Consider the following 27,759-nt stretch of genomic DNA (forward strand, 5'->3'; position numbering starts at 1 on the left):
GTATTGTCTTGCTCAGTAGAAATTTTTTCTCTTAAGTTCTTTTGAGCTAATGGATACTTACACACTTTTATCTCCAATAAGGAAAAAAAGGGAGATGCTCTCACAGTAGTGGACAACATTTAATAAATGTCAAAGCGCAAGGTGCTTCATGAGTTGTATAAACAGCACCCTTTTTTTCCCCCCCACAATGTATCTCTTAGTAAGCAAATTGCTGATTCCTAACTTGGCGTCAGGTATTACAGAACTCTTTTAAATACAACTCGTTTTCCATGTACACTGAGTTAAGTATACATACAGCACTGGGGTGTACACATAGAAAGTATACTGTTTAAAGAACTTATGATAGCTATCTGTTGTTACTCTTCATTTAAAAATACGCGCTTGATTTTGCCATTATAAATTACACTTAAAAAAAATACTGAATAACATAATTGTTTATTCCAAAAATATTACAGATTTAAAAAATTAAACTTGATTATCTTCTCATGGAATGTTTACCAACAGACATGAGAATGTGGCTATATTGTGTCCATTGTGCATCAGATTTTAAAGTCTTGGGTTAAAACAAATAATATACTTTTAAAGCAAATGATATACAACAGTATATATAGTCTATGAGTATTTTCTATAAATTAATTAGGATTGAATATTCAAGTTAAGCAAGTGAACAGTAGTGAGAATTGACATTTTTAGTGTCAGCAAACAGAAAAACTGATACCTTTTTTTCAAGGTTTTCCAGCATTTCATTAATACTCTCATTACTTTCCAAGTGTACTTTCTGTCGAAATTTCAAGTCCTCTATCAGATGTCTTTTCATAGTTATATCCCTCTCCATTCGAGACATTCTTGAAAGAAAAATAAAAGATATTTTATCAAGAGTGATAGAGAACTTTTTAAAAGGGGTGATTTCTTATGTATTATCTGATATGATACCTGCCGTTAATTTTTAAATGCCATCTTCTAACAAAACAGTAAATTATTAAAATAAATTATATAGGATATCAACGTATTATTGTATATTAAAACACTGATCTATTAATATTTTGAATATTTGTAAAATCTATAATCTAGTTGTCACTTGATTATTATGGTATTACATATGTACATTAAATCAGAGAAAAGAATAAGATCAGTAAAATTTATGAAAACTTAAAATTGTATTTAAATACATTCTTGCAGAGCTAAGAAAAATCTAAATGATATTCAGAGATAATCAAAAAGCATAATGTATAGGGCTGATACCTATACTTTAATAAACAAATGTAAAATCTTGTAACATAAAGAAAACTTTCAATTAATAGCATTTGAGATTGAATTGATATAATTTTTATATGTATTAGCTCTTTTGATTCTAAGAACCTACTGACTTAATATTAAATTGAGGCATAGAGCTGATAGAGCAGCCAGGATTCAGAGTTGTTCTAAGCCCTCACTGTAAACCAATAAGCAACACTGCCTCTTAATCTGTAAATAAACTTCAAAATATTCTGTTTAAAAAAAACGAATCCTTTAACCTAATAGTTTTATTTATGAACGTCACTTTCAGTTAAATCTTTATAAAGTAGTATACATATATGTGTATGAGATACATGTATCTTAAATTTATCAATGGCAGACTGAAATTCTGTGTTATCATCTAAGCTCCAGTACAGCTGTAAAAGGTATAGAAGGAAAATTATTTTGATTCAATGGGGTAGAAAGTTTTAAAAACCTTTTTTATTAATAAACACAGAACACTAATTTTTATAACCTCTTATTATTTTAAATATAAGTATGAACATACACATTATCTTCTTGGTCAAATAACTGCCACATTAATAAATTTTTTTCATAGTCTTGAGGCCATTAATTCTTATTTATTCAAAATTAAATATTTACTCTAACAAGGAAAATTTCATTTTAAATACTGTATAATAAAAACCAGAAATTAGCTTGCTGTTAATCACTATGTATGTAATATAACTTAAACTTTCATCTTGCGTAGACTTAAACATGAACTAACAAAGGAAAACAATTTTTAACATGTCCTTGTTTCTTGGGTTGCAATATTTAATAGCATTAACTGCCACTAGGTGGCACCAAATACAACGGATAGAAATATAAAGAGCATACTTTTCATGCATTTCCTTTATGTGTTCCTCTTTTGCTAGAAGTTCAAATTTCAGAGACTTCACATTTGATGACTGTTTAGTGAGTTCATTAGTTGCATTCTACAATAAAAGGTCACAAATTTAAATACATCTTTCAATCTCTGCCTAAAACAGCGTAAAAATAAACACCATTCTCAAGAAGAACAATTATGGTTATAATTAAAATCAATTTTCATATTTTTAAATGCTTTATTTTCAATGCTCTAATAGAGATAATATAGTAATACTAAAGTTTTTATGTAACATACCAGAACGCCAAAGAGGAACACAATCATAAAACAATTGCAAAGAACACACACCCAAAATACATTTATGAGCAGCACAAATTTTCTGTGTAGAATGTACATATGTATGTGGTTATTTTAATGGTTTAATAAGATCACATAAAATTAACAGTAGATTTAAAAACAACCTCTAACAGGTTAAGTATAATCACAAATGCTTTGCAGCTCCTCCCATCAAGGGGTAGAATCCATCTCCCCCACCCTGTGAATCTGGTCTGGCCTGTGATTTGCTTTGACCAATAGAACATGGTGGCAATGACACTGTAATTTTCAGATCCTGGGCCTTCAACCTCTTGGAATGCTACCCTGAGATGGCCTTGCAAGAAAGACCAATGAGAGGCCAAGTGGAAGAGTACCGAAGTACCCCACCATCTGACAGCCAGTAGACCAACTGCCAGGCTTGTAAGCCCTGGTAAATTTTTGGTTTAGAAGAATGTAGAATGTAGGCATATGAGAAAGAACAGATGAGACCAGCAAAAGACCTGCCCAGTTAACCCAATGAAACATGAGAAAAAATAGACAGAAAATCTTATGAATACTAAATACTTCTTGCTACTTATTAGTTAAGTATTTGTACACCATTATTAGTTTTTCAAAGCAGAACAGCTTTGTGATATGTATTGTCTGCACAGTTCAGGGGCCAGACGTAGTAGCAAGTACAGCGTTAGGGAGGTAACTTTTAGTTCTGAAACAAGTTCCAATTAAACATGTAACCTTATACATTACTTAGTCCTTTTGACATTTTAATTTTTCCATCTAAAAAATACTGTTGATGTAGTCGCATTGCTTCATTAAATTTAAAAGTTAAGTCATAAATAGAATAAAATACAACTTCTGAGATATTTGAATTGATTCTTTTACTAATTTTTTTAGTAACTTCAATTGTTTCTATTAGAACTATTCCCAGATTTAACCGTTTGATTTCTGCTAAAAAAATTAGAGATGAAATAATTAATCACATGACATAAATGTAAGTCAAATTCACTAGATAGACTTTAAATATCTCATAACCAAAGAAACCAAACCCATTGCTGTCGAATCAATTCCAACTCATAGCAGCCCTATGGGACAGAGCAGAACCGCCCCATAGGTTTTCCAAGGTTGTAATCTTTACGGAAGCAGATGGACACATGTGTTTTCCCATGGAGCGCCTGGTGGGTTCAAATTGCCAACCTTTCAGTTAGCAGGCAAGCACCTAATCGCTGTGCAACCGAGGTTCCTTAAATATCACACAGCATATGTAAATAAAAAGTTTAAAATCATTTTAATTTTTACATGAAATGTAAATTTTCTTAAAAGTCCAAGGCATGGTAACTCTATTGAATGTCTATTGAATGTCATTAGTTTTGATCAAATGTGTATGTAACATAATGTAAATTCCAACTATATTTTGCATATTTGGATTGATGTACAGTGTCTATTATCTAGCACTGCCAGAATATGATGTTCCATACTAATGAATTTATACCAGATAATTGGTCTTTGCTTTAATCATTAACATTATTTCTATAGTGATGTATGACATAAATGGTAACAAAACATTTCTTATTGTGTAAATGTTAATATATTTACATGATCATATATTTATACATTTTCTACAGGGTTTTCTAAACATAATTTATTGTTCATTCACTTACAAATATGAATATCCAAGATTATGCTAACAAAGATACTTCAATTTGTTGTTGTTGTTAGGTGCCAGCAAATCAGCTCTGATTCATAGTGACACTGTGTTCAACACAACAAAATACTGCCTGGTCCTGTGCCATCCTCCCAATCTTTGCTATGTTTGAGCCCACTGTTGCAGGTGATGTGTCATTCCATCTTGTTGAGGGTCTTCCTCTTCCTCTCTGACCCTCTACTTTACCAAGCATGATGTCCTTCTCCAGGGACTGGTCCCTCCCGATAAAAAAAAAATAATATGCCCAAAATATGTGAGACGATGTCTTGTCATCCTTGTTTCTAAGTAGCATTTTGGCTATATTTCTTCAAGACGGATTTGTTCGTTCTTCTGGTGTTCGATATTCTTTGCCTAAACCATAATTCAAAGGCATCAATTTTTTGGGGGTCTGCCTTATTCGCTGTCCGGGTTTTGCACGCATATGAGATGACTGAAAATATCATTGCTTGGGTCAGGCACACCCTTAGTCCTCAAAGTAAAATCTTTGCTTTTAAACACTTTACAGAGGTCTTTTGCAGCAGATCTGCCCAATGCAATATGTCATTTGATTTCTTGATTGCTCCCTGGGCACTGATTGTGGGTAGATTCAAGTAAAACGAAATCCTTGACAACTTCTATATTTTCCGTTTAATGATGATGCTTATCGGTCCAACTGTGAGGATTTTTTATGTTGAAGTGCAATACACACTGAAGGTTGTAGGCTTTGATCTTCATCAGTAAGTGCTTCACATCTTCTTCACTTTCAGTGGATCTGCATATCGTGCAGGTTGTTAATGAGTCTTCCTCCAGTCCTGGTGCTGCATTCTTGTTCATACAGTCCAGCTTCTCGCATTATTTGCTCAGCATACAGATTAAATAAGTATGGTGAAAGGATACAACCCTAATGCATACCTTTCCTGATTTTAAACTACGCAGTATCCCCTTGTTCTGTTGAACGACTGCCTCTTGATCTAAGTACAGGTTCTGCATGAACACAAATGTTCTGGAATTCCCGTTCTTCACAATGTTATCCATAGTTTGTTAGGATCCACACAGTCAAATGCCTTTGCATAGTCAATAAAACACAGTTAAAGCTCTTTCTGGTATTCTCTGCTTTCAGCCAGGACCCATCTGACATCAGCAACGACATCCCTTGTTCCACATCCGCTTCTGAATCTGGCTTGAACTTCTGGCAGATCTCTGCTGATGCACTGCTGAAACCATTTTTGAATTACCTTTCGCAAAATTTTACTTGTGTGTGATATTAATGATATTTTTCGATAATTTCCGCATTCTGTTGTATCACCTTTCTTTGGAATGGGCACAGATGTGGATCTCTTCCAGTTGGTTGGCCAGGTAGCTGCCTTTCAAATTTCTTGGCATAGATGGGTGAGCACATCAGGCATTGCATCTGTTTGTTGAAATATATCGATTAGTATTTCATTAATTCCTGGAGTCTTCTTTTTTGCCAGTGCCTTCAGTGAAGTTTGGACTTCCTCAGTACCATCAGTTCTTGATCATATGCTACCTTCTGAAATGACTGAACATCGACCAATTGTTTTTGGCACAGTGACTCTTTGTATTCCTTACATCTTCTTTATCTTTTTTATATCATACAATATTTTACCTATTGAATCCTTCAATATTGCAACTCGAGGCTTGAATGGAGGTTCTCATGGACTTGTTTTAATTTTTTTCAGCTTCAATTTGAACTTGTATATGAGCAACTGATGGTCTGTTCTGCAGTTGGGTCCTGGCCTTGTTCTGAATGATGATATTGAGTTTCTTCATTGTCTCTTTCCACAGATGTAGTCAATTTGATTCCTGTGTATTCCATTCAGTGAGATCCACGTATATAGTTGCTGTTTATGTTGTTGAAAAAATACGATTGATTATTCAAATTTATGCACCAACCACTAAGGCCAAAGATGAAGAAACTGAAAATTTTTACCAACTTCTGCAGTCTGAAATTGATCAAACATGCAATTAAGATGCACTGATAATTACTGGTGATCAAAATGAGAAAGTTGGAAACAAAGAATTGGTAGTTAGAAAATACTGCCTTGCTGATAGAAATGATGCTGGAGATCACATGATAGAATTTTGCAAGATCAATGACTTATTCGTTGCAAATACTTTAATTTATGTATTATCACTATATTAAGTATACATGTTGTTTAATATACATATGATGTTATCACTACAGTATCGTGTTGTCTGTAGGGACTACTGTGATATAAATGACTACTTACCCCTACTCTAACTGGCCCCAGACAGCTGTTTCTCTAATTTTGTTTTTACCTTAACATTTTTGTTTCTTTCCTCATTGTCAATCTCTTGGTTGTAATTTCCTGCTTCTGTCAATATTCCTACCTAAAAACAATCATCCTGCCCATTAATTTGCATATTTCTAATTTGTTGCTTTTAAGGCGTTTTCTGCTGAGAAGTTAAATACTTATTAGCTCTGTGTTTAAAGTAAAGGAGAGCAGGCAGTTTCAAAATGAAGCATGACAATGGAATAAATTAGACGGATTTTAAGTTAGTGGTTTGGGCCTTTCTGTGTTTAGACTCACAGCTGTATTTTAAGTGACTGGAAATGCTGTAACTCTGACTTCTGGATAATCAAGGAACTGTTGAATTATAATAAAACAATGCCAGCTTAATCAATATTTTTGCCAAAATCTCTACGTCTGACAGTTTAATTAGTGGTATTTACTACTTTTTAAATATCTTTAGATCCATTATTTCAGTTGATCCTCAAAAATCTATGAGGTAGGTAGAAAAGTATTATCTCTGTTTTAGACATCTGGAGAAGTGAGTGTTTCTTTTCTCACATCCCACAAAAAGTTAGCGGCTGAGAAGTGATCAAAACCCACGTCTTCTGACGCTTTTCCATGCCCTACTATGCAATATTTATTGCAGCAAGACTTATAATCTGGTAGAAACCACGCATCTCAGAAGTGTCAAATTGAAAAGAATCCATCCTGGTTAGAGCTTACCTATACTAAGTTTATTGATTTTTTTTTTTTTTTTTAAGTTGCATAGTGTAATGATTAAGAGAATGGAGCAAGATAGCTTGAGTTCTACTCTCAGCTCTACCACTTGGTAGCTGTGTGACCTTGGGCAAGTAACATATTCTCTCCGTGTCTCAGTCTTCTCAGTTGTAAAATAGCGGTAATAATAGAACCTACCTCACAGGGTTGAAATGAGGATTAAATGAGTTAATATTTGTACAGCACTTAAAACTGGCCTGGCAATATATTACACATAAGGAACAGTAGTTAAAAAACTATCTTCATTATTATTAACTTACTGAAAAACTGAAAGAGAACATGGGGTATATACCAAAAGGAATGACTCTCTGCTTAAGATCAAAGAATCACAAATATAATCGGAGTTCTGTTCAGATCAGATTGTATAAAGAACTAGAAATAAACCACTAAATATAAACAACTGATGTATGTATCATTTACCAGAAGTAATTTATATATCTCTAAATGTTTAATTATTGATCTACATGAAGTTGGATACCTTGAGGAAGGAAGCATTTCTAATGTGGGTAAAAATAAAGGTAGAGAAAATGCATATCAGTCCTCTAATGATACTAAATAAACCAGGAACATCTGAGAAATACACAAATAACTTAGAAAAGTCTAATATTAATTGGATAAAATTAAAAAGATGTATGTTAGCAGATTTAAACCTTTAATAGTTAATCTAAACCATTTTTCCCAAATAATTATAAAAACATCAACTAGAAAATATTTCTTAGAAAATCATTAGGCTACTAGCAGTTTGGTATCAAAACAGAAATATTTAGTAGCAGAAAGTATTATGTGCTTAAAGGAACCTAGTCTCCCAGGAAATTGCCATATTGAAACAAGACAAAAGTAAAGATTTATCCTTTTTGTCCCTATCCAGTCTAGTCAGTTTTCGAGGACTGCAAGCTACATATGAACAATGTCACTTCCGCCAGAAGCAAGCAGTGGTCTAAATTATAAACTCCAGTCTCTTCTTCCTGACTCACACAAGAGAGATTTATATATGGGTCAAAAACTTAAACCATGAAAAATCATAATGCAAATAGCTTATAGATAACTCATATGGGCCTAGCATTACCAAAAATTGTTAGATTATTTGTAGTAACTAAAATCAAATAAGTAAAATATAAATCAACTTCAAACTACTAACAATTTCCAAATTTTAGAAGTCAGATTGGACATTCTTGGATCTAACATTCTATTTTACCTTGGTGAAAAATAAAGTTATGTTAGGATCATGAAGACTCAAATATAAGAAGAATCCCAGAACTATGAATTAAAGCTCTGTGGTGGGAAAGATCAAAGAATTACCTTGGTGGATTCATCCTCTGAACATGAAACCTAAACACTGAACTTTTCAAGTTATACAGTTTATTCTACTTTTTTTCTGAGACAAAAACACATTTTAAGAGAAGGTAGGTGCCCCAAAACCTGAACAACTGCTCCCCCCTCACTGCCATTTTTCACATTATCTAAGGTATTTAGAAAATCTTGTGGTTCAGGCAGTTAGTTGCCCCACATCAAAACTTCCTGAAAAAGATGGTATTCAAGAAGAATTCTAATTAATGCCAGTTTGTATATTTGACCATTAATAAAGCTAAATATTTTCAAGTTCTGATACTAGTTTACTTTAAATTTTATACTATTAGTAATCCTTCACTAAAAGATATTATTGGAAAGAGTACACGTATTTTAGATTAAAAAAATTCTATTTGACAATTCAGTATTCCAAACCCTCTTAACAGTCACAGATACCCCATTTCTAATGTACTCTGTGCACTTACAACCAGAGGTTTCCTTCTAGGGACTCTCACTATATTTATGGTCCCATATACATGGTCCTTTAGCTTCCAACTAGCAATACCCACTGAAAAAAAATAAATATGTGAGGAATAAATGAGTTTGTTTTAAGCAGCATGAAAATGTACTTTCTAGTTAAAACTCACAAATCCTGTTTCTTACAAGGTAATTCTGTTTAAACTGAATCCAGACTTAAGTAGTTTAAAGTATCACTTGGACATAGATATAACTCTTTATAAACAAAAAGAAGATTGGTTTAACTTGCTGAAATCTTTTTAACCAACCTACCTTTGCTCTCTGCTTCTTCTCACCCTTCTCCAAGTTTTCCCTTCTACCTACCTCCAACCACCAACAACAAAATTAAAGTAGTAGCAAGTTTGTAGAGGAAAGCGATTCTGTTTATGTCCATACGTTACACGTTTGAAAGGAATTCCGTTAAGTGGAGGGAGGTATGGGGAGTAGAGAGAAGGTGAATAGTGAAGCAGGATGATAATGGCCAGATTCCATCACTTCCGAAGTTAGGACATCATGGGGTCTTGCCATTTTTTCAGAGAACAGGGTATGATTTACCAATAAGAATCTACCAGGCTAAAACTGAATGAGGTGGCTGAATGTAGTATTTATAATTTTTGGATTATTTGTATCATAATTTATTTTTATACTAGAATTAAATTAGAATTTGTATAAACATGTCCTTGAGGATTCAGTAACTTAGTACATGCTTTCATGCTGAATGAACTCTATATCACCTTCAGTTTGCACTGCAGTTGCTTCATTTCCAAATCCACGCTCCTTGAAGGACCAACTGTGGTAACTTGTATCTGTGGAGCTATTACCCGGGAAACTTCTTCTGCCAAACTTGTGACTTCAGATGAGGACTCTAATTTCTTTAGTAAATCTTCTTTTTCTTTCCGAAGATCAGCCAAATCCAAATTTAGCTTCTGTTTTAAAGAAAATAAAGGTAAGTGGATTATAAAAGTAATTGCATTTAATCTAACAATTATCAACATAAAATTCTAAAGGTAGGGAAATGCTAAAGAAAAAATTAAAGTTATAAAATATTACAAAACACTATAACCTCTACTGGCTATTGCTTAAGGCTGTAGGCTTGTACAAGTTAAAACAAAATGGACCAGCTGTACTCAATAGCTTTTGGTTGGCTAGTCTTTACTCATGATGTGCTATTTTTTTGCCTTCACACATACATGTGTGAGCCAGAGACTCACATATTTGATAACCTTGACTTCAGGGCTGATGTACTTAACTGGTAAAGCGAAGCTGGAGCAGGACAGGATAACAGATGTTAGTTGTTTATTCCACGGGGTAGGTCTTATCGCCCTATATAGCAGCCAAAATGCTTCTCATTTAGCAACATAAATGTTAAGTCCAATTAGCAGACAAGGCTTGTTAGGGATTTAGTTCAAATAAATAGCCTGCGAACAAACTCACTCAGTCTTATGCACTTGACTGATAGTTGACAATCCCTGTTTGTAATATCAAGGTAGATTCACACTAAACTCCTTATGTTTGACTTTTTAATAACATAAACATTTAACTAAATGACATACTGGTAATGTTTTTACAGAAGAATGTAAAATAAACAATCTTTATGTTAGCTCTTCTCATTCACCAATCTGTAGTCAGCAGAATGCCACCAAGCTATAATGGCTTAACAACTCAGAGCTCCTTAAGAGGATAACTGCACTACTATTTTATTATTGCAAAGAAGCTTATAATATGGTAGTTTAACATAAGGAACGATTAGACAAAATGGTACTGAAATCTCTCAAAGGAGAAAAAAATCTTTCATTGTTACGAATTCCAATTAGAAGCAGCAAAAGATGTGGCTAAAGTGTATTGTAACATAAACATGGCACATAAGTTTTAATGTTATATTTAAGCACATCTAAAAACTTTACCAGTAAATCCATAACTACATTATATTTGTACATGGTATGTACATATTGTTGTTGTCAGGTGCCGTCGAGTCAGTTCCCACTCATAGCAACCCCATGTATAACAGAATGAAACACTGCCCAGTCCTGCACCGTCCTCACAATTGTTGCTATGTCTGAGCCCGTTGTTGCAGCCACTGTGTCAGTTCATCTCACTGAGGGTCTTCCTCTTTTTCACTCTCTACGAAACATGATGTCCTTCTTCAGGGACCTGTCCCTTTTAATAACATGTCCAAAGTACTTGAGATGAAGTCTCACCATCCTCGCCTCTAAGGAGCAATATGTACCAAAAAATATTTTGTACATATTACTAAATATAAATATTTCAGATAATTTAAAACTAGAACTTGACATATTTGAGATTAAATTATACTTTGGTGAAATAAGTATGTTTCTGTGGGAAAAAATTATTTCTCTGTCTATATTTTAGCTTGTGATTTAATAGTGTGATCCTACAAATTTTCAGACATATTCATTCATGAATTGTCCCAAAGGCACCTCATAATATCTAAAACCAAATTCATAATTTCCTTAAACCTGATAATCTTTCTGGTTATCTGAGCTTGAGTCCATCTCTTTCCCCGTTTATTCATTCTCTATGTCCAAACAATTGTCAAGTTCTATAAATTATGTTCTTCACAGTATATTAAAAAAAAAAAAAGCCTTATGTATTGTTAGAGTCAAAAGAAAGGTTTCCAAAAGTCACTCTATTTGTAGTACACAAAGCTACTTCAGATTGTATTTTTATCTATTAGTTTTAAAAAAAACCAAACCCGTTGCCATCGACTTGATTCCAATTCATAGTGACCTATAGGACAGAGGAGAACTGTCCCATAGAGTTTGCAAGGAGCAGCTGGTGGTGAACTGCCGACCTTTTGGTTAGCAACCAAATGCTTACTACTGCACCGCCAGGGCTCCTCTATTAGTTTATCACCATGTAAATTAAAATATAATCTTTTATTAACAATATAATATTCATTAAGTAGACTTTACATATATAGCATGCACTGGAGCATTTCTCAGTCCTGAAGCTAATACTCTGCATGTAAGTTATGCTTTCTGAGATTTGAATTTGGTAAAACAATTCATGACTAAAATTCTGTGTGGACTCTCAGGCATCACAGAAGAGTAAATTTTGATGAGGCACTTTTCTTCCTGTGAACAACCCTGGGTGGTTTTTTTGTTAACCTTGTATGCCACGGATTCCTTTCTATCCATTCCATACTGGCAGATCCTGACACTACAAATGTGTCTTCCATCAAGGATAGAACAAGTCAATAAATACTATTTCTCTAAAAGACATATACATGTGAATTTCAATTTCAATATAACAATATAAAAATTTATTAAATGAAGTCATGGATACAGTAAACAAAATGACTTGGACTTTACTAAAACAGAATATTTTGAAGAATATTTAAAATCTACAATAAAATCTTTCTAATCTTTCTAATACTATCAAAAAAAATTTTTTTATGTATAGAAATGCTACAGAACACCTGTTTTTGAAATAGAGGAAATATGGAAATCAATATTGCCTAAATGCTTGCCAAGATATATTCACTCCTTAATGCTTGTCATGATATATATTCCATCAGTAGCTACATTTGGTTATCCCTCAGAGTTTTGGACAAATAATTAAGGCTCTATTACTAACTTCTGTAGTTTTAGAATTATATCTTATTTGAGAAATGTTATATAGATGAGATGAGAAAGGTAAATAATTTTCTTTTGGTACCTCTCAGTTTGGTCTGAGAGACTACTTTTGTGGGTATCCTTGGGAGAAAGAGATTGTGCTGTAAAATCTACCAATAAATTACAAGTCTTAAAATTGTTTTGTTTCTTTTTAACATCAATGATTCCTACTTTTATAGTACCTTTTTATCTCTAATTGAATATTTGAAGATATTTAAGTCCTGTTATAAGCAGAAATAATCATAAAACACATATGGAAGAAGAGTCATCATATCTGGAGTCTAGTTCTGCATCTGCTCCTTACCAGCTGAATGGCCTGGAGCAAGCACACACCCTTTGTTTTCTCGTTTAAAAATAAGAATGGTTCTTGCCTACCTGACAAAGGTCATTTCGGGGAAAGAATTAAAAAAAAAAAAAAAAAAAAAACCTGTGGCAACGCTTGGTAAATTTTAAGTATGGAGCATCATTATCTGTTGTACATCTACCTTGTAGAGTTTGAGAATTGTCTTATAAGGCTGAGGTCCAGGATTAACAAAAAACTTTGTTTAATATATGCATATAATACTACTTTAATTTCTCCCATGTCAAAAACTTTACTTTGTCTTAAATCATAGTTATTTGATCTGAATTAGAGCCTCAACTAGGCTACACCCTCAGTAAAGGTAGATTTGTTCCTCTGACTCTTTGTATCTCAGCAGTACAATTCCTCCACAATCTTCTAAAAGCCTATTTCAGTTTGGAAGCTGCCTTCAATGAGAATAAGTACTGAGATTTGTATTGCTTTATGTGTAGTCAATTACTCTGAACCAAAGATTATAAAACAGAACACTATAAAAGTTTAAAAGTAGATAACAGTCATTATTTATTTAAACATAACACTGAAGGAACATAAGACTCTGAAAAGAACCCTCTAAGACTTTAAGAAGGAACAAGAAAGAATATGTTGGAGCACTTATTATTTAGTGATGAGTTCTCTGGTAGGCAGAATTCGAAAATGACCTCCAATGACCCATGCTCTTGTATAATATCCTCCCCCTTATATGTGAGTGGGACCTATGGATATAATGGGATATCACTCCCATGATTCCATTATATTAGAAAAGGCATTCTGTATATGTACTTATGGTCCCTCATCAGGGGACTCTCTTTAATCAAAAGAGAGATCATCCTGGATGGCTCTGACCTTATCAGGCAAGTCTGCTATAACAGGGACTGGGGCCTTTTCTGAAGTCTGAGATGTTCTCCTGCTGGTTTGAAGGAGGAAACTGCCACTGTGCGAGAGCCTTTGGGAGAGGGGGAGGCACAAGGGAGACCCTAAGGGAGGCCTCAAGGAGATAGATGAAAGCAGTCCTTGGCCAGCAGTCAGCAAGAAAAGGGGAACCTCAGTCCTACAACCATAAGGAACTGAATTCCAACAAACACACAAGCCTGGAAGAAGAGCCTGAGCTCCAGAAAGGGAGGCGGCCTGGCTGACAGCTTGACTGCAGCTGTGGAAGACCCTGAGCAGAGGACCCGTTAAGCCCTGCTGAACTCCTGACCTGTGGAAACTATGAGGTAATGAATGTGCCTGTTGTTTCTAAGCCACTAAATTGTGGCAATTTGTTTTGCAGCACAGAAAACTAATGCATATCCCAATTTTTAAAAAATCTCTTTTTGAAGCTATTCATTGTTGCCTTACTGTCACTCCGTCACATTCGAGCAAGTATCCTGAACTTCATAGTGTGTAATTTCTATGATATCCTAATCCTGATTTAATTTTGCCCTCCTTATCCATAATTATGAGGAATCCTGGTGGCACAGTGATTAAAGCACTCAGCTGCTAACTGAAAGGTCGGCAGTTCGAACCCACCAGCTGCTTCATGGCAGAAAGATGTGGCAGTCTGCTTCCATGAAGATTTACAAACTTGGAAACCCTATGGGCAGTTCTACTCTGTCCTATAGGGTTGCTATAAGTCAGAATCAACTCGATAGTGATGGGTTTGGTTTTTTTGTTTTTATCCATAATTTTATATTAATTTGACTTCTTCAATTGCTTAAAAAAAAAAAGCTTGTTATATTTTCTATGCTAAAATATAAATTGCCTCGACCAGATCTGCATTTTGTAGTTTATTCACCAATCAAAAAACCACTGTCCAGAGGGTTCCTTTTGCTGCTCTACACAGTGATGGTGGAATCCCATGAATGGGGTAAGTAAGTCTCCACCCTACTCTCCCTTGGTCTCTGATACAGGACTTTATCCACAAACCACTTTTGTTCTGGGTGGCAACACATTATCTGAGGTATTTGAATAGGAAGTATCTAGATTCAGAACCTAACTCAATGTCTATCTTCATTCGTTATACACATAGTATGTATTAGGCACTATACTAGCTCTGTGTATTCAATTATAATAAAAGAGTTATGATCCTTGCCTTTGGGAAGCTACTAGTCTATATCCTAGAAATACATGATAACTGCATCAAGTACTATGAAGAACCAGGACAGGGAGTTATGGGATTGTGGCTGCCTTCAAATCCTGTCTGGTAAATGCTGGGCAGAGACAGTTTCCTTCCACGAATCCCCCTGATTTGTTCTGTCAAATATGTCCTAGAAGATAGGTACACTTAATGCCCTAGCCAAGACCTATTTGAGTAAAGGCAGCAATTCAAAAATATTGCTATGATTTTTAAAAATTATAACATAATAATTGTGTTACTACATTTAAAGTAAAAGAGACTGGATAAAAAATTCTAGTTGAACAATACATATGTAATTTTGCAGGCAAGAACCCCCTAGAAAGTCACTGTGATCTTAAAAAGATATTCTTCCTTTTATGAATATAATAAACAATCTTTAATAAGTTACATGGAGTAAAACTGAAAGAAATAAAATTTGCATATTGTCTATGTATAAGACTAAAAATGGGGTCACTTATTAAAATATATGAGTTACAAATAAAATTAGATAGATTTCTGGCACTAATGGAAATATTTTCCGTACAAGTACTTACTTACAAAGATAAATCATTCAGGTAAGTTTAGTAATATAAGGTTTTAAATTTAAAACATGAGTTTTCCTTTGTTTCAACACTTGAAATCTTCAAGGAAAAGAATAAAACATTAAAAACCAACAACCCTTCGCCCTACAAAAAGAACAAAGATCTTAGGCAGAGATGGAATTATTTATGTAACGTAATTTCTTATGAAAAATCCACAGTTACTACATCACTCATTTCTAAACTGTTTTCTGACAAATGCAGCTATTAAAAGCCTACAGTATGTTTCACAAAATGTCAAGCAAATGAAGGTAATATAGAGGACTTTTTACCAATGCTTTTGCTAGTAGTTAGACTTCAGTAGCCTTTAGAGACCATTAAGTACCCTTTGGCTAATTGGCCAATGGTAGATTAATCCTCTTTTTATTCTAGCAGCACTATTTTAACACCCCTTACACTCTGTCAGTGTAGTGCCTGAATGACAAAATAATATTGTGCATGAATAATAAGCAGAAAAGTTAAATTAACATTTCATTTTTCATATGCCATACCTATGTGTCAGAAGAACTTTCTTTTTAAGTCACTGACATTCAACTTTTTTAAAACAATTTCATGTTGACATCTCATTGAGGTGAATCTTCCTAATTACTGCTAATTGCCTATCAAGAAAAAAATTTTTTGTGAAGTGCAGTTGTCTCGTACAGATGAACCCAGCTCCAGTGTGCACATTAAAGACAAAGCATGACACTTGAGGTGCTACTTTATTATAAGGTCATACTAAAATATGGTTTGCAATTAACAAGGCAGTTTTTTATGGTACTGGGAATGCCAATCTGTCTCGATGTGTTCAAATTAGATTCTATTAGAGAAATGTGGATATTTGCATATGGATAACGGATATGCTACCCTCAATAACATTCATAAAGAGTAAAATTAATTCAATACCCGTTACACTTTATAATGTAAGTTCTACTTAATGTCCAATTAAAAAATTATTTAGTGAAAATGTTTGAATATGATTTTTCAAAATGTAAATCAGCATTATTTCAAATGTCAAATTGCTTAAAATGGTTTGCTAATTCTTTTAATTCTCAAAACAGCCCGAAGTACTGAAACCATTTTATGTATATCTTTTAATCTGTATTGTTTCTGACATTATAGGCATTTATAGTAAATTTTAATCTATGTGATAATAGCAACATATTGTTTCAAAATAACCTAAATAACTAAACCAATGAACTTCAACTAGGTTAAAGTTTAGTCACATCACTTAAACTTCTGTTCTCATAAATATGGAAAAATCATCAATACTAAAAAATTATATGTGAGATTTGGAAAATTAATACAATTGACTTTCAAGTATTTGTGGGAAAAAAATCAATATTTGGCTCATTCATAGCAAGAGGAGTTTACCTGTAAATTTGTTATTTCAAATCCTCTATTTCAGTTTCCAGAAGAAAAGTTCCCTTGAAACCTAAATACTAAAGAGAGACTGTAACTTGAGACCAAAAGTATATCCAGAATAATTCATCATTATCACTACCAAAAGATTTTCTCAGTGTTTATATGGTAATATCATGAGTTCAGTACCAGCCCTCTAGGAGATAGATACTTAAACTACACAAGGCCTATTTCTTACAAGGTTGCAATGCGTTCGTTCCCATTCTGCTTCCCCTTCCGAGCAGAAATGAAAGAATGGCAGTGTCATCTGATGTCCCAAAGGAGAAATTGCTGTTTTCTGGATTCATTTTCACTCTCCCCCTGCTTTCTGCTACTTAAAACTTAGCTAATACAACTTAGAAAAGCTATTTCTTGTATGTACTATAAATACCAGTTACCAGATGCCATAAAGTCAATTCTGACTCATGGCAACACACGTGCTGCAGAGTAGAACTGCTCCATAAGGTCTTCTTGGCTGTAATCTTTCCAGAAGTCGGTCACCAGGCCTTTCTTCCACAGTGCTGCTGGGTGGGTTCAAACTGCCAACCTTTTTAGGTTAGTAGCCACACAAACCATTTGCACCACCCCTACTAAAACACACAGTCTCTTTCGTTCTATTATTCCCCCACTCCTTTTCTCAATATTTTTTTCAGTTACTTAAGTTGTGTGAGGAGGAAAAGAACTCACCCTAATTAAACTCCCCAAACAAGGGGGGAAAAAAAAGCCAAATCACTAAAAATAACAGATGCCTTTCTGAGTAAAGTTGATACTATATCTGCATTTTTAATTAGATACAGTCATAATTTGTTTTTATTTCAATAAAATTTTTTAAAATTTTATTTTATTCTTTGTTGTTATTAGAATATGCACAGAACATACATCAATTCAACAATTTCTACATGTACAATTCAACGACATGTGCAATACATTCAAGTTGTGCAGCCATTCTCACTCACCTTTCTCCAGTCGTTCTTCCATTAGCATAAACTTAGTGCCGCCTAAGTTTCCTACCTAATCTCGAGTTGCTGCTGTTAAGTGATGCTATAGTGATTGAGTTATCGGAACAGAGGCCATTGAACTCTGTTAGAATATCTGCAGGAGTCTTATGAAGACTGCCTCATTCTCCTCCAATTGGTTTTCCTAAGCCATTCTTTTGTTTTTCTGTTCTAGTGGGATGATATTAAAATAGTACTACTTCTTAATGTATTATATTTTATTGCTCAAAAAGGCTTTTTGTGGACTGGCCTGATGAAACTAATGCCCATGTAGGATATTGTTACAAAGGGGTAGTAAGAGTCAAAATAATTAAAATTTGCCCCTAACACTTACTTGCTGTATATATTTCAGTAGCCCCGGTGGCGCAGTTGGAAACACTGCTGGTGTAGTGGTGAACAGCTATGGCTGCTAACCAAAGGTCAGCAATTTGAATCCACCGGGTGCTCCTTGGAAACCCCATGGGGCAGTTCTACTCTGTGCTATATGGTTGCTATGAGTCAGAACTGACTCTATGGCAACGAGCTTGGTTTTTTTTTTTTCTTTCTTTTTTTTGGTGGCGCAGTAGTTCAGAGCTCGGCTGTTAAGCAGAAAGGCTGGCAGTTCAAATCCACCAGCTGCTCCTTGGAAACCTTATAGGACAATTCTCCTCTGTCCGATAGGGTCACTATGAGTTGGAATTGATTCAACAGCAATGGGTTTGGTTTGGTTTTTACATATATTTCAAAGAAAGGCATTGATATTCCTTAAAAAGAGTTTTGACTTCTAAAAAATTTATATTTCTAAAATTAATTTTACAAGATACTTTTTAATTAGAAAGTTTCTTAAAAAAGCATGTATACTAATACTAAGTTTATTTTAATTATGCTTGAATCAATTCACAGGAATAGTGCATTATCACAGAATCTCAATGAAATATTACCAACTGTTTGGGTAATAAACCCTAAAGCTAAGAATCATCGCCTGTAGCTCTGATTTTATATGTTCATGCAGTGAAATAACATACATTTCCCAAACATACACCAAGTATGAGTAGCATTTTAATACTCAGAAATTAAAATATTTTAATGATAGGGTCAGTAGCATTAGCCATATATCTTTTCCTGGTTAGCACTGTATGTAAGCTCTGCAAGTAAAATACTGGGACTAAAGCCAGTTGGGAAATTTCAAAAATCCTACAACTCATTACAAATTTAAGAGCAGTAATACTAAGTATTCATATGATTTTGATTACATTACTAAAATTCTCAAAGGAAATAATAATGTTTTTCTCTACTTCCTGTATAAGTTTCTAAAATTTAAAAAAGAATAAAAAAGTAGACATTTTTTAAAAAATAATTTTTGTAGTCTTTGGATTCAGTCAAATAAGTTTACTAATACTATTTAAAATGAAATTTTTATGTTAAATATAAAGTGTGTGAAAATCACCAATTTCTAGGAGGAAAAAGAAGAAATTTACAAAGCTTGAACTTATACTATACTATTCAAAATATTTCTCATAAATTATCATTAAAAAGTTCTTTTTTTCCCACCATGCTAAAATTTCATATAGGAACTTCTATCACCAGTCACTTCATTTTTCATTTAGGATTACCTTCCATTTGTCATATTCTTTCAAGTAGTAAGAACTGCCCTAACACAGAGTAGTCGTGCCACAAATTATCTGACTCTCAGCTATGCTATGTATTAACTCAAATAGATCTTTAGGAAGAGGGTAGTCTGGGAATTCTTTTTGTTTTTATCAGTCAAGCTGCTTTCTGTGCTGTTCTTCTAGGCCCATGGTTCTCAGAGTAAGTACTGCCCAGACATGTCTTATGGAAATGTGTGGGGGCATCTTTGAGCAGTACAATAACTGGCACTGAGGAGATGGAAGTCAGGAGTATCAGACATACTGCAATGTGTACAGTCCTGCTTGCTAGAAATTGCCCCATATCCTTCACGACTTTCGAATTTCCTGCCGAATATTCTTGTAGGTGAAAAATATATATATAATATGAGCCTAAATCTAACTAAAAATTAGATAGAAACAAAGCATTTCCCCATGGTCCCAGAAATGTAACTACCATGAAAGTCAAGAGAAGGGTCAAAGATGAGAAAAAGAAATCTTTTCTGGTGTCTAAGCTACAAGGACGGGGCTTACTGCATGGATGGTACCTATGGTCGTGGCCACCCTGAAAAAGCCGGCCTGAGAGGAAGAGACGTGAGATGAAGAGACGCACTGAAGGCATCAGAGTGTCTGGTTCCAGTCATCTTCACCTCTGCCAAAGTGTAAAGTCACCCTTTTGTTTTTTTCCTTTACATTAGTTTTAGTTCCATTTCTGTCACTGGCTATCAATGGAGTTCCGCTTAATACAACCTTCTAAGTGAAGTCCAATAACCACTTTTCGAACCATCTCTGGCACCTGACACTGTTGACAGCTCTTCTTCCCATCTTGGTAAAAGCTCCCTCTCCCTTGTTTCTGTATTCCAGCACTCTCCTACTTTTCCTGTAGCTTCTCCATACACTTCTTTTTGTTCTCCTTCTTCTGCCCACATATCAGACACTCCCCAAACTTATTATTTTTTACACAGGCTTGTTCTGCCTCCAACATTTTCTCTCTGGGATAACAATATAAGTAGGTCTCTTTCATCATTTTTATGAAGTATTTGAAATACACAAACAGGTATATAAAAAACAATACAATGAATGACCATGTATCTCCACTCAATAGACAATGGATTACCAATAGAGTTGAAGGCCATGAACCATTCTCCTGACATACCAGAAAAAAAATCACTCTTCTGAATTTGGTGCTTACCCTTCCTTTACATTTCTTTATACTTTTACTATGTATGTATACATATACACACACACATATATATACACACATACATACATATATACATAAATGTATATATATTTGTTGTTGTGAGGTGCCATCAAGTCAATTCTGACTCATAGCGACCCTGTGTACAACAAAACGAAAACACTGCCTGGTCCTGTGCCATCCTCACAATCGTTGCTGTGTTTCGGCCCACTGTTTGCAGCCACACTGTCAATTCATCTCATTGAGGGTCTTCCTCTTTTTCACTGATCATCTACTTTACCAAGCATTATGTCCTTCTCCAGGGACTGGTCCCTCCTCATAACATGTCCAAAGTACACAATAACATGACACGAAGTCTGATCATCCTCTCTTCTAAGGAGCACTCTGGCTGTACTTCTTCTAAGATGATTTGTTCCTTCTTCTGGCAGTCAATATTCTTTGCCAACACCATAATTCAAAGGCATTAACTCTTCTTTGGTCTTCCTTATTCATTGTCCAGCTTTCACAAGCATATGAAGCAATTGAAAATACTATGGCTTGGGTAGGTGCATCTCAGTCCTCTGAGTAACATTTTTTGCTTTTAAACACTTTATAGAGGTCTTTTGCAGCAGATTTTCCCAATGCAATACATTGTTTGATTTCTCGACTGCTGCTTCAGTGGGCATTGACTATGGACCCAAGTAAAATGAAATCTTTAGCAATATTTTCTCTGTTTATCATGATGTTACTTATTGGTCTAGTTGTGAGGATCATCAGTAAGTGCTTCAAGTCCTCTTAGCTTTCAGCAAGCAAGGTGGCATCACCTGCGTATCACAGATTGCTAACGAGTCTTCCTCCAATCCTGATGCCCTGTTCTTCATATAGTCCACCTTCTCGGATTTTTTGCTCAGCATACAGATTCAATAGGTATGGTAAAAGGATACAACCCCAACACACACCTTTCCTGATTTTAAACACGCAGTTTCCCCTTGTTCTGTTCAAACGACTGCCTCTTGGCCTAAGGTACAGGTTCCGCAAGCTCATTAAGTGTTCTGGAATTCCCATTCTTTCCAATGGTATCTGTAATTTGTTACGATCCACACAGCTGAATTCCTTTGCATAGTCAATAAAATACAGGTAAACATCTTTCTAGTATTCTCTGCTTTCAGTCAAGATTCATCTGTCATCAGCAATGATTGATATATATATACAAAACCCAAAATCAAACCCGTTGCTGTTGAGTCAATTCTGACTCATAGCGACCCTATAGGACAGAGTAGAACTGCGCCTTAGAGCTTCCAAGGAGTGCCTGGAGGATTTGAACTGCTGACCTTTTGGTTAGTAGCCTTAGCACTTAACCACTACATCACCAGTGTTTCCATATATATATATATATATATATACATACACACACACACACACACGTGTGTGTGTATGTATGTGCATGTGTATTTATGTGTGTCTCCAAAAACATATAGCGATTTTAAGATATCTCTTTTTCACGTTAACTTCTCTGAAATTGGGATGCGTCATCTATTCCTAGATACCTTATAATTCCTTCTATGACTTAAATGATATCTTTTTTAGAATTACATATTTTATTTATTGCTGGTGAATATGAATCCCATACTTTTAGCATATATTGATTTTACATCCACGAACCCTGCTGAAATCTATTATTTATTATAGTAAGAGAAGGATGTGTTTCTTCTTTTTCTATTCTTTGGTACAGTGTGTAAGCCTGCTAGAACTTAAACGTAAAACTCAAATTTCAATTCATACAACTGTTCATAATACAGTCTTAAAAAAAAAATGCTGTTCAGGTCATCTTTTCTTAATATTTACCGCGGTAAGATCACAAGTGAATTTGAAAACAGATTATTAGTATTATTTTCCAGAACATAGCGTTTTAAGTAATAATAGTTCCTTACAAAGTCTAATATAAGACACAGACATTCTGTTAACAAATATCACTTGGTTCATCTAAAAGATAGGATGCAGGAATAAGACAGTCACGTCCAATTCCACATGGATTCTCAGCTCAGATCCTGGTTTTTGCACAGTTTACCTTGAGAACATGATCCGAGTGACATTTCACAAATTCCTGGATAAATGTTGCTACACTCTGTGAGGAGAGAGACAGGCTATGTCATGCACAGATCAATAAGAGCGCTGTGTTTCATCAGCCTCAAAATCAAAAGTGCTTCATCTGGCAAAAGCCATGGCCCTAGAGAGTCTGACATATATAAACTGAATACCCTACAAGGAATGTCTACTACACAAGCTATTGGGATAAAGTAAAAGAAAACTCTGGAGATCAGCAATGAAGTACAATAAAGGAGTAGTTTTCTACTTCATTATTATTAGAAGTGTGAACACAGATCACATACTAGCTACTGAATAATGGAAATGAGCCTATTTAAAATTCTACAGTTCCTGACAGAGAAAAAAAATGGCTTAGGCCAATTTAACACCTTCAATCTTTTGAATAACAGTTATGTAAATAAATATAAACCAAAGACAAATGGAAGCTTATGATACAATAACAATCATAAAATCTGTGTGCATGATAATGTTTTATGCAGATCCATAAAAAATGGCCCTTCTAGAATTAAAGGGTTTGCTAAAAGACTCTTCAGGTTATATGTTCGGTTTGTATCTTCAACATTTACATGCCAGATTAACTTAAAAACCCAAGGCATTTGTCAAATACGTTATGCTCTGTTGTTTTTAATTCCAGATTCTGACTCTTGACAAAAGTCCTTTATTTGGGGCTTGAGTCAACTAATTTAAGACCAATTGGTTAATGTAATTGGACAACAGAGGAAGCAAACTTGGAAAATCAAATACTAAAAATAAGCATGTTTTGTTTAAGATTGCTGCAAAAATATTTCTGAGAGAAAAATCTGTGTTTCCAGAATTTGGCCATGTCTGACTCAGAAGTAGGGAAATCAAGAATTATTCATCGAGAAGTCAGAGAAGATAATGAGGTGTATTATCAGGTGTATATACCACAGCGCATATTTATGACATGTAAGTTTAATGATTTTACTTAAGTTCTGGGATCACTTAGGCATGCTCCAGGTGAGGAGTCCAGGTAGAGGCAGATCAAAGGCGATTAGGCAGCAATGGCACAGGTAAAAGTCTGGTCCTCCAGGCCATATTTTGTAAAGGAGCTTTTCTCTAATTTTTAGAAATACTGCCATATCCCTTTCTGTGAATACTAAACACTAGATAGAAGTGTTATTAATATAGAGAAATTGATTTTTTTTTGGAGACTAACAGGAGTACCCTTCTTCCTTGAACACACAGGGCTATTGCGCAAATCATGGTTGAGAAAATTAAATGCCTATAGAGACCAGGCAGGTAACATAAGTAAGTGGACTCTGGTGAGATCTGTGACAAACAGGAGATGGCATGCTTCATTCTTCCTGAAAGCTCTATACCACTGACATTCTAAGCCTCATATCAAAACCATTCCTTCCAACACTTTCATGACACTATATATTAGTTGGTGTCTCAACTTTTTAGTCAGCTCCTTCTATGTCATCAATGCCTTCAATTCTTTACTGTGAATGAATATTCAGTCTTGACCAATGGCTATCTGCTCTTCCATTTCTCATTCTCAAATTAATCCTCTAGTTCTTAATTGCAAAAGCCTTTAGGACACTTTTACTTATATGTCAAGTTACCACCTCAAATTTAATATATTACAACAGAACTCTTTTCATTTTATGCTAACTTAGAAAAGGAGAAAGATTCTGGAAAATGTTGCATGGAGCAAGTGGTACATGAACTTGGTGTTGAGTGATATACCAGATTTAGAATGATGTAAAAAAAAGGGGGGGGGGGAAGGCTCTTGATTTAGAAAACAGTTTCTTAATCTTAATGAAATAGCATTATTATATCAGTATCTAGGTCAAAACCAGTCAATAAGTAATCTTTATCCATTCATTGGAAGAAGTGTAATACACAGTTTTTGCCCTTGAGGAGCTTATTAACTACTAAGTGCGAAAGAACTAACAAATGTTAAACTTTAAAACAAAAATCTGTGTTTCTAGAATTTAGCAACATTTAACCAAGAAGGTAGGGGAATCAAGAATTATTCAACAAGAAATCAGATTATAATGTATTTTTTTTGTAACTACATGCTACATACTATATAAAATACAAATGCATAAAAATTATAAATTTATGTTATTGGACACACAATATATAAAAATGTATGAAGAATGACAGAACTGTATAGTTCTATATGCTACTGAAAGCTAAGTTGGAATCAATTCAAACTGGACTGTTATAAATTTAGGGTGTTAAGTGTAATCCCCATGATAACTACAAAGAAAATATCTTAAAAATTTACATGAAAGAAAATGAAAAGAGAATCAAATGGTTGACCACAAAAAAAAGTTAACTAAACCCAAAAGAAGACTATGGGAGGAAATGAGGGACAAAAAGATATATGACACACAGAAAATAAATAACAAATTGACAGATGTCTTCCTTATCAGTGATTACTATACATAAAGAAATATTACTCAGCCCTACAGAGAAAGGAAGCTCTGATACATGCCACAAAATAGATGAGCCTTGAAAACACTGCACTATATGAAACAATTTACATACAAAAAGACAAATAATGTTATGATCTCACTTATCTAAAGTATCTAGAAAAGACAGATGCATAGAGAAAAAGTAGATCAGTGGTTTCCAGGGGCTGGGGAAAAGGAGGAATGAGGAATTATTCCTTAATGAATACAATAAGTCCCTGGGTTGTGAACATCTGACTTATGGACAACTTGTATTTGCCCTTTAATGTCATGTAAATTTGCCCACACTTTGAAACGACTGAACCGACCCCTCCTCAAAACGAAATTCTTCATCACAATCACCTTCACTTGCTGCACGTGCAGCTTTTAAATAATTGAAAAAGCTTTGAGACTTTTCTTTTGCTAAACCAAAATTCTGACTCGTAGTGACCCTATATGACAAAGCAGAACTGCCCCATAGGATTTTCAAGGAGCAGCTGGTGGATTCGAACTGCTGATCTTTTGGTTAGCAGGTGTAGCTCTTAATCAATCCCCACCAGGGCTCAGTTTCTTTCACTAAAGTTTTGTAGGTAAGTCTGAACAGATGCATATGGTTCTTATTTCTTTCACTATAAGAACTGTATGCACCTGTTTGGACTTATCTACGAATTCAAATTAAAGACACACTGAGGAATGGATCTCATTCATAACCTGGCAACTGCCTGTACTGAGTCTCTGTTTTGGGTTATAAAATTTGGGAGGTAGATGGTGGTGGTGGTTGCACAATATTGTGACTGTAATAAATCCACTGAACTACACACTTAGAAATGGTTGGAGTCGGAAAAAATATTTCCCCTAACAATTCTGAATGATGCCTTACTTATAAGGGTATGCCAATTTAAGTGGCAGTATACTTCTCATCTGAAACTATGGAGGCTAAAAGGAAGTGGTACATCATTTTACAAGTATCAAAAGGACCTTCAACCACAAATTCTATACCCTTCAGGAATGAAAGGAAATAAACACATTCTTAAACAGAGGAAAACTAAGAGAATTTGTTGCCACCCTAAAGAATGACTCAAATAAATTCTAAACAGAAACGAAAATAGAATATGTCTTTAAACTTCAGAAAGAAAAGAACATGGGAATGTATAAAAATAGGAGTCAATATAATAGACTATCCTACTTCCCACGAGTTTCTTAAATCATATTTCATGGTTAAAACAAAAATTATAACACCTTCTGATATGGTACTCAGGTCATATATAGAGAGGAAATATATAAGACAATTATATTTAAAAGGTGGGGAAGGTATGGGACCTAAAATGGAAGTAAATTTCTATACTTCACTTTTAGTGGTAAAATGTCAATACCAGTAAACTGATAAGTCATATACCAAAACCAAACCTGTTGCCGTCGAGTTGATTCTGACTTATAGCAACCCTACAGGACAGAGTAGAACTGCCCCATAGAGTTTCCAAGGAGTGCCTGGTGGATTTGAACTGCCAACCTCTTGGTTAGCAGACATAGCTCTTAACCACTATGCCACCAGAGTTTCCAATAAGTCATATATGTATATGATAATACCTAGAGTAAACACCCTGAGCTCTTAAAGACAGCAACTGCCAAAGCATTGTAATTGCTTTATAAGCCAATATATTTTGTCACTTTTTTGCCCTTCAATATTGCTTATTGTATCTCAGATCACTTTCCCTCTGCTGGAACAGCATCCTTTAGTGAAGTTCTGCTGGTGGCAAACTCTTAAGATTTTAGGTTCTGAAACCTTGTTTCTTTTGTCCCAATCTTAAAAGACATTTTCACTAGGTATAGAATTTTTTTTTTTTATGTAGAATTTAGGCTGATACTTATTTTCTTACAGCACACTGACCATAGTGTTCACTGTCTTATGGCTTCCCCTGTTGCTTTTGAGAAAGCATCTGCCGTTCTAACTCCTCTTGAAAGGTTCTCTGCCCCATTTTATCTTCTTTTCTGCAGGAGCTTTGATTAATGATAGCCTTTATCATTCCGTCCTTCATATTTATAAAATTTCTTTCTTATCTTTCATTTCTTTGTCTCATTATGCTATATTCTAGATAAATTTTTCTGACTTACCTTCCATTTAACTAATTTCCTCTTTAATTGTATCTAATTAGAGTTCACAGTGTTTTGAATTTCAGTTACTGTATTTTTTCACTTCTGAAAGTTCTAGTTGGTTCTTTCCAAATCTTCTAGGACACGTTTATAACCTCTTGTCCTTTACACATTTTTTTAGTACGTCAGCTGTCAGTTCAACTACCACTTCTTTCAAGATCTTTTTTTTCTAGTCCTTGATAAATTTTCTCTTTAGTCTTTGGTATTCTGCTATTTCACTCTGATTTGTCTAGGTGTGGATTTAGTTTAAAAAACACTGGATATTTCTAACTTAAAAACTATTATTAGAAAATTGGGAATC

The 27,759-nt window shown here is 34.4% G+C and overlaps 1 protein-coding gene across 8 annotated transcripts in view; it reads right to left on the reverse strand.

Moving 5' to 3' along the window:
• CNTLN (centlein) overlaps nt 1–27,759 on the reverse strand; it is a 250,723-nt gene that overhangs the window by 41,094 nt on the left and 181,870 nt on the right. For all 8 annotated transcript variants that reach the window (XM_064290462.1, XM_064290461.1, XM_064290457.1 and 5 more), the window contains 3 exons: nt 9,685–9,876; nt 2,113–2,210; nt 719–845 (listed from right to left, as the gene is read on the reverse strand). In XM_064290462.1, coding sequence (XP_064146532.1) covers nt 719–845; nt 2,113–2,210; nt 9,685–9,876 — 417 coding nt within the window. The remainder of the gene's footprint in view (nt 1–718; nt 846–2,112; nt 2,211–9,684; nt 9,877–27,759) is intronic.

Source organism: Loxodonta africana, chromosome 9, assembly GCF_030014295.1.
Source record: "Loxodonta africana isolate mLoxAfr1 chromosome 9, mLoxAfr1.hap2, whole genome shotgun sequence".
NCBI lineage: Eukaryota > Metazoa > Chordata > Mammalia > Proboscidea > Elephantidae > Loxodonta > Loxodonta africana.